At 52.9% G+C, this 8,287-nt stretch overlaps 1 protein-coding gene across 1 annotated transcript; it reads right to left on the reverse strand.

Annotated features, from left to right (window-relative positions):
• Nucleotides 1-2,540: 2,540 nt before the first annotated feature.
• On the reverse strand, nucleotides 2,541-7,877 carry LOC136014725 (SUN domain-containing protein 3-like). Its single transcript, XM_065679681.1, has 9 exons — nucleotides 7,750-7,877; nucleotides 7,299-7,389; nucleotides 6,827-6,915; nucleotides 5,677-5,848; nucleotides 5,221-5,305; nucleotides 4,728-4,843; nucleotides 3,977-4,144; nucleotides 3,379-3,465; nucleotides 2,541-2,675 (listed from the first exon to the last, which is right to left on the reverse strand). Exons 1-9 carry the CDS (start codon nucleotides 7,875-7,877, stop codon nucleotides 2,541-2,543), a joined length of 1,071 nt encoding a protein of 356 aa, XP_065535753.1.
• Nucleotides 7,878-8,287: the final 410 nt, after the last annotated feature.

Consider the following 8,287-nt stretch of genomic DNA (forward strand, 5'->3'; position numbering starts at 1 on the left):
GCGCCTCAGGGAAGGGCGGGCCATAGGGGAACCGGCGGTCCTCACACACTTGTTTCCAGGAGGTAGAATCATAGAATCACAGAATAGTTAGGGTTGGAAAGGACCTTAAGATCATGTAGTGCCAACCCTCCTTCCATGGCCAGGGACACCTCACACTAAACCATGTCACCCACGGCTTCGTCCAGCCTGGCCTTGAGCACCGCCAGGTGTGGAGCATTCACAGCTTCCCTGGGCAACCTGTTTCAGTGCCTCACCAGCCTAACAGGAAAAAACTTCCTCCTTAGATCCAATCTAAACTTCCCCTGTTTAAGTTTGAACCCGTTACCCCTTGTCCTGTCACTACAGTCCCTGACGAAGAGTCCCTCCCCAGTGTCCCTAGAGGCCCCCTTCAGATACTGGAAGGCTGCTATGAGGTTTCCACGCAGCCTTCTCTTCTCCAGGCTGAACAGCCCCAGCTTCCTCAGCCTCTCTTCATACGGGAGGTGCTCCAGTCCCCTGATGATCCTCGTGGCCCTCCTCTGGACTTGTTCCAACAGTTTCATGTCCTTTTCATGTTGAGGACACCAGAACTGCACACAATACTCCAGGTGAGGTCTCACAAGAGCAGAGTAGAGGGGCAGGATCACCTCCTTCGACCTGCTGGTCACGTTCCTTTTGATGCAGCCCAGGATACGGTTGGCTTTCTGGGCTGCGAGCGCACACTGCCGGCTCATGTTCCTTGCCTCAGTGACCAGCACCCCCAAGTCCTTCTCCGCAGGGCTGCTCTGAATCTCTTCTTTGCCCAGCCTGTAGCTGTGCCTGGGATTGCTCCGACCCACGTGTAGGACCTTGCACTTGTCGTGGTTGAACTTCATAAGGTTGGTATCAGCCCACCTCACAAGTGCGTCAAGGTCCCTGTGGATGGCATTCTTTCCCTCGTGCTCAATCCCACTGTCCATGTCAGTGACGAAGATATTAAACAAGACCGGTCCCAACACCGATCCCTGAGGGACACCACTCGTTACCGGTCTCCAGCCGGACATCGAGCCATTGACCACAACTCTTTGCGTGTGGCCATCCAGCCAGTTCTTTCTCCACCGAGTGGTCCATCCATCAAATTGATATCTCTCCAATTTAGAGACAAGGGTGTCATGTGGGACTGTGTCAAACGCTTTGCACAAGTCCAGGTAGATGACATCAATTGCTTTACCCTTGTCCATCAATTCAATAGCCCCATCATAGAAGGCCACCAAGTTGGTCAGGCAGGATTTCCCCTTAGTGAAGCCATGCTGGCTGTCACCAAGCACCTTGTTGTTTTTCGTGTGCCTTAGCATGCCTTCCAGGAGAATGTGCTCCAAGATTTTGCCAGGCACAGAGGTGAGACTGTCTGGTCTGTAATTCCCCGGGTCTTCCATTTTCCCCTTCTGGAAAATGGGGTTTATGTTTCCCTTTTCCCAGTCGTCGGGAACTTCACCTGACTGCCATGATTTTTCAAACATGATGGCCACTGGCTTAGCAACTTCACTCGCCAGCTCCTTCAGGACCCGCGGGTGGATTCCATCAGGTCCCACGGGCTTGTGCGCGTTCAGATTTTTAAGATGGTCTCGAACCAGATCCTCTCCTACAGTGGGCCCAAGGTCTTCGTTCTCACAGTCCCTGCGTCTACCTTCTAAGACCTGGCTGGTGTGGTCAGAGCCTTTGCCAGTGAAGACCGAGGCAAAGAAGTCATTCAGAACCTCAGCCTTCTCCAAATCCTGTGTAACCAGTTCAGTAGAACAGTTAGGATTGGAAAGGACCTTAAGATCATCCAGTTCTAACCCCCTGAAAACAGGGATGTCTCGCACTGGACCATGTCACCCACGGCTCTGTCCAACCTGGTCTTGAACACTGCCAGGGATGGGGCATTTACCACTTGTCTGGGCAACCTGAGGGTCCCTGGTGCCATTTTCGGTCCCCAGAGGGCATTCCGGAGGCCCTGGGGGGATTTTGGGATCCATGGGCTGTATTTTGGTCTTCCCTAGGGGTTATTTTGGCATCAAAAGGATTTGGGGGATCCCTGGGTGTAAATTTTGGGGACCCTAAGGCCCATCTGGGGGGTCCCTGACGGGTATATTGGGGTCCCTGGGCCATTTTGGGTCCCCAAAGGACATTTTAGGAGTACTTGAGCTGGCATTTGGAGGTCCCTGGACTATATTTTGGGGACCCAGGGACTATTTTGGGGGTCAGAAATATATTGGGGGGGTGGGGGTGTGTGTCTTTAAGGGTAAAGGTTGGGGTTCCCTATTGCCCGTTTTGGAGTCCTTGGAAGCCTTTTTTTACTTGAACTGCACACACATTCAGTGTGTTTAATCCTCCAAAGTAATGCATCTGCAGGAAACAGTTTAGTCCTTTATTGACATCACCTCTCCCTCCAGGGAAGTCTCCGGTAAGCTTGTGGGCGGAGAGAAGCACAGCAGTTCTCTTAGCCCTTAACATCCCAGGCAAAACACTCAGTGACAATCAAGGAGCTTTGTTATCACAGGCAAAACACTCAATGACAATCAAGGAACTTTGTTGTCAGATCAAAGTGCCACCTTCCCCTCGTTGCTGGCAGGATCACCGTGCACCCTGAACCGATATATGCAGGTGTAGTCCGGGTGGCCCCAGTTGCTCAGCACTTGCAGCAGGATGTAATTCACAAACCCAGAGTGCTCGTTCTGAAAGGAGGAGAAGAGATGAGCTGTCTTTTCCTCGCTGGCATTCAACTACTGACACAGCGCTGCAGCATTCAACTACTGACAGAGCGCTGCAGCAATGGACTTGCTCAACACCTGACTGCCCTGGGAGGGTTGTGGCCAAGACATTCTTCCACTGCTCTACCTCATTTAGCCGTAAGAACAGGAAAGGAACAAGCATCTCCCTGAAATTGTAGTGAATCAATTGGCAATGACTTCTAGCCTACTTTGGGGCACATGCTTCCCCTGTCAGAAGACCCCGTGGTATCCCTATCATGCCTCATTGCCTTCTCTAGAAAGCCATGGCACAGAATGGCCTCCCTGTCTAGCTGGCCTCGGTACTAGGAACAACAGCATCCTCAGAAAGCCCCGTATTTCTAGTCTTTAATGAGCAGGCCAGCGGCAGTGTATCCTGAGTGGACGTGGCCACCTGTAGGCACCTGGAGTCCAGACAGCCAAGCTGATTTCAGCTTCAGCAGCGGTGGCTGTCAGCGCTGAAGTGTAAACCCAAAAGTGAAGGAGAATGGCATTCCAGGCATATGCCATTAGGAGGTTACAGCAGAAGGAGGGACCGCATGGCACACGCCATTCTCCAGAATGCTGCCTTGAGCCCTTTGGCACGGAAGCTTCTCCCCAGCAAACTGTATTGCTCCCTCTCCGTTCTCCTCCCACTCCGTCCCCCTACCTTTAGCTGAAAGGTCTGAGTGGGATTCAGTGGTGCCAGGAAAACAAACTGTCCCAGGAACTGCTCCTCCTGTTCTTCCGTCACCCCCTAGAGAAAGATGGGGTGGAGAAAACATGAGTGCCCTGGTCCACCATGGGAAGACTTAACTTCTGGTGGTGAAGTCCTGATTTATTTCATCGACATAATCCGAGGAAGATCATCACAAGGAAAAGACGAGAAGCTGAAGCTAGCCAGCATGCTGCCACACTTGCCTACTTAACGAGCGTAGGCTGTAAGAAAAGGAGCAGACATTCCCAGGGTAATGATCCCTGAGGATCACCAGTGCTCACTGGCGTTGGGAGCCAAGAAGGTCCAAGGGGCAGACACTGTGCCAGCTCATTTTCCCTGTGGCTCCTGGAGCACAGCCTTGGCCCAGAAGCTTCCTTTTGCGTGGTATATTGGATAAAAGAGGAATCCAACGGAAAGGGAGCAACTCCAAGGAGCCTGTTTCTTCTGCAAGGCAAGAGGGAGCCGCAGGCCTCCGGGTTCTGACCCGTATTCACCCCCTGCTTAGAAATGCTGAGCAACCCTCTGCCCCCCACTCCGAGAAATCACTTACGTAGACAGCAAAGTCCTTTGGAGCACTGGAGATACCGTCTCCATGGAGCGCTGGCCCTGAGACATGGTCCAGGGTGACTGCTCTGGGAATGACTGGCACAGAGAGCTTGATGAAGACGTGTCCCTGACTTCCATGGAAGGGCCAGCAGTTTCCTAGATGATTTTCCTTCTGAAAGGAGAAGAAGAAACTACGTTCACATGGAGAAGAGTGACCCGGCTTCCGTTTCTGCCAGGAGCATCACGGAGTAAGAACTGATCTGGCACATCAGGTCTGCTCTGAACTGCATCCTTGGGTCAGACCCTGCCAGTACCAAACAGAGCAGCAGTTGTGAGAATCCCCGTGTCACAAGACCCCTTCAGCACTGCAGAAGCACTGTGAAGGCAGGCAGCTGGGTGTGTTCCCATGATCAGTGCCAGGAGGGCTTGCCAACACAGAGTGGGGCCCTCCAGCAGTGCAGGCTCTCAGCCATGCTGACAGTTTGCAGAGGGACGAGGAAGACAAAGGCTGCAGGACCAAGCCTGCCTGCTAGAAGCTCAAACGGAGGACCTGAGGCAGTCTGGGAGAGGAAATACTCAGCAGGGAGACAGTGAGCGGGTCCATACAAGAATGTGACAGGAAAAGAAAGCAAACATAAGGGTAAAGGCAACTCTCAGCAGCACGTTTGCATCCCGCCGTCGTCGTGTCCCGTCCCGTCCCGTCCCGTCCCGTCCCGCCCCCCCCACTTTGTTTTCCAGTTTCTTGGTGCTCCTACCTCAAGAATAAGCTCAGGAGATCTCACATAATCCATCACTGTCAGGGAAAACAGGCTGATTTTATACGCCGTATTCCGGTAGGATGGACTTGTGTATTCAGGAATGACAGCAGCCCCTGGAAATTAAAACATGAGCAGGATCATTGAGCAATGTCAGGAGGAATATTGCACTGTTCACTTGAGAAATGCTTTTTAGTAGTCCTCCATCTCCTGCCGGGGGATTCCCCTCTTTCTTCCTGGCGTGACCCCTCCCGAACACAGAGCAGGGACTCATCAATCTGTGGTAATGTCAGCTGGGATGTCGGCTAGGCTTTCTGCTCTTCAGATGGAGTCCAGCCGCTCCCAGAGTCTGTCAGTGGGTACGTTTTTAGGGCACTAGGTGGCCCTTGACTTCTTGCCCTTCCTCTCCTACCGCTGAGCCTGTTCCAAGGCCCATCTTGTCAGTGTGCACAGGAAGCACTTTGGAACCAGTCTGTGTACAATGGCACAGCACCTGATGATTTGAGGGCATAATCAGTCATTGGGACTTGGTTTTCTTCCAGCTTCTCCACGACTTGATTGATGATCTCTTGAACAGCCTGGGGAAGAGAACAAAGGCAAGCGCCTGTTAGCAGGAGAAGGAATGGGACAATCATCTCCCCTGCAAGGCCAGCCAAGGGGAAGGGGGACGAGGTTCAACTCAGCTGTGAGGAACGCCCAGATTGCGTGGAAACCTCCCAGCCTTGCTCTACTCTGAGGAAGGTATAAGTAAAGCAACTGTAACTGCCATCGCGGCGCTCTCTTCCCCCATACAGAAGTGTGGAGCAAGAGGAAAGGAAGTGTGGCCATGCACAGCACTTGTTCCAGCCACACCAGCCTTTTGGCTAGCCAGGACAGGGAACTGTAGAAGGATAAAGGCTGCAGGGAGGAAAGAAACCTCTGAGTAGAGCCTTCTGCAGCATGCCCTTACCGATCCAGAGAAGCCTGGGAGCTTAGACTGCTTCAAGGCTTCATGGAGAGCACGCTCAGTGACATCCTTGAGGCTCCAGTGCAGGTGATAGAACTCTTCCTGCAGCTTCTGGAGCTGTTCTTTGAGGGTCTGGGTTCTACTCAGCGCTTCTCCTATGTCGTTCCCTGCTGGCCTAGAAAAGCAAGGAACAGAGACTGTAACTGTTGTGGCTGGCCTCTCGAACACCATGGGGGTGTGAGCAAGGTAAGAAGCCTGGCTCTGAATGACTGGCAGGGCAGGCATGTCTTAAGCAGCTGGGAGAGGTAGTTCCAAAGTGCTTAGAGTTTCAGGCTGAGAAGCAGCTTCCTGGCTGCCCGGGAACATTTGGGGAAACTGAGGAACATCTCCAGTGTGCCCAAAGCCGCCACGTTTCCTATTACACGTGCCAATGTCTTACGAAAGCCAGGCAAGAGCAGATCTCAAGGGGAACAGGTGGTATTCCCGATAGAAAATACTAAGTGCAACAGCTCAGACATAAAGAAGGAAAGCTGCAAGACACACAGAGGGCAAGGGAAGGTGGCTGCTGCTGCCAGGTGGTTCCTCTCCACAACATCTCTCTCCCCTGCTTTGCTGTAAACAGCCCGGGACAAGCAAAAGGGAGACGGATGGGTGGCCCCAGTCCTCTAGTGGATGTGGGGAGCTATAGGTGACCATTTGACAGACACGAAGAAAGGGCAATGGGAGAAGGTCAGGAAGCTGTGCTAGGTGAAGCCTCTGTGAGGCAGGACAGAAACAATGTCCTGCTGAGGCCCAGGGGCAGAGCTCCTCTACATCACCATCAAGTCAAGAGGAAATAATCTGTACCTCCAAGTCTTGTGGTCCCATCCAGAGGGGAGGAAACACCCCTGGAACAACAATGAAGGGAACAGTCATCACAAACTGCAACAGACCAGTGCTTTGCTGGAACCTATGCAGGCCCAAAAATGCCTCATAATTCTTTTTATCAGCTGTGTGCAGTGGCTGTGGAGACACTGATGCTCGGTCCAACTGACCTTCACCTGTATGACCCGCCAGGATGACTACTGTTCCCAGCCCTAGCCACAGCGTTTTACTGAGTGGTACTTTATGTCCTGGTAAAACCAGTCTCGATCTGAAGAAACCTGAACGTCACCTGCTGTTGGGGATGCCAAATGTAGGAGGAGATGAAGGCTGCAGCCCTCGAGAGGCCTTCTTCACCCAGCAGTCCCACGTGGTGAACGCCTGTAAGACACACACCAAAACTCTCCTTACACTTAGGACTTGGTCTAAGGCTGGGTTATGCCTCAGCTTCCCTTTCCCCGGCTCTCCCAGGTGCCATAGTTGTTTCTCCTCTTGTAGTCTTCGCAACAGGTTGTGAAAGAGGGCTCCACAGTACACAGCTATTCCTTCCCATGGAACATGCTCCTTGTCCCGCAGAAGCTTGTCAGGGGCCAGGGGAGGTTAGCCACTGCCCCTCCATCGCCTTAAGAGAACTGGCTGAGCCCTTCCTTGCCTCCACACCCATTCCTCTGAAGCAGGGGGGACTGGCACACCCCTCTCAGTTCTTCCTACTCTTTGCTGGGCTACTCTGGTCAGAGCACATGGAGCCCTATGTCCTAAAGCACCATCCTCAGGTCCCAGTTCCAACGAGACTCACCAAACAAGAACAGGCGGATGAGCAGCACCAGGGGCACTGTCTTCAGAGCCTTCATTTTCCTACGGAGCAGCAAAGAGGAAAAGGATAGTGAAGCTGGTGGCACCCACGCCGTTCAGCAGCAGACCTGAGAGCAGCAGTAGGGATGGCAGGTCTTGAACCTAGCATTCCTGGTGTCAGGGTTGCCTTGGTCCTGCATAAGCTCATCAGTGGCTGAGCTGTCAGCAACAGCACCAGCGCGCCATCTGGTACAACAGCGACTGGCACTGTTTGGTTAGTGACGAAGGGCTCTGGCTTAACTCCGGAATAGAAGAAGGAGTTGCAACAAAAGCTGTGACCATAATTCATGTCCGTGGGGGTAGAGGGGGTTCAGCCTATACCCTGACAGCTCAAGAGCTCACGAGGCAGGCGGGGGTTTGTACCTCCCCTTCAGCAGCATTTCTTTAGCAGCCAGGCTATCACTGGCCCTTTTCTTTGCGTAACTGCAGGCAAATGCAGACTGGGTGAAGATGGAGGGAGGGATGAATGTAAAAGCACGCTGGGAATCCATGTGGAACTAAGGATATTCCAAGGAAACCTCTTGCGGGCTAGTCCAACGTGCCGTGAAGCCTGATCTGCCGAGAGACAGCACACACCGCTCTGGAAGACGGAGGGTCCTCCCGCTTGTTCTAACAGGCTCACAGCATGCACTTTGTTAAAAATAAACAGTCCTCTTATGTTCTTCCAAGAACCGGGAGGGCTCAGGGTCATAACCCATTCTGCAGAGGCTTCAAACATACCCTTTCAGAACTTGGACCCACCACGACTTTCTCTCTTTATGCACTGAGGTGTGGGCAACAGGCATCCTGCTTGCTCAGGAGCAAACCAACCACTGTGCTGTCTGCTCGCTCAAGAGCTGGAGTGTCTTGACACAGGGACAACCCTGGTCTTCCACCCCCCTGTGTCTGCCTCAACGCCAAC

The sequence above is a fragment of the Lathamus discolor genome, chromosome 5 (assembly GCF_037157495.1).
Source record: "Lathamus discolor isolate bLatDis1 chromosome 5, bLatDis1.hap1, whole genome shotgun sequence".
Lineage (NCBI taxonomy): Eukaryota > Metazoa > Chordata > Aves > Psittaciformes > Psittacidae > Lathamus > Lathamus discolor.

Excerpts from the sequence above, each read along its gene's own strand:
- LOC136014725 (XM_065679681.1), bottom strand. The coding sequence starts at position 7,877 with ATGGATTCCCAGCGTGCTTTTACATTCATCCCTCCCTCCATCTTCACC. Across the intron at positions 5,849-6,826 it reads TTTGGCATCCCCAACAGCAG|GCCAGCAGGGAACGACATAG; the intron begins GTGACGTTCAGG and ends TTGCTTTTCTAG. Across the intron at positions 3,466-3,976 it reads CAAAGGACTTTGCTGTCTAC|GGGGTGACGGAAGAACAGGA; the intron begins GTAAGTGATTTC and ends ATCTTTCTCTAG.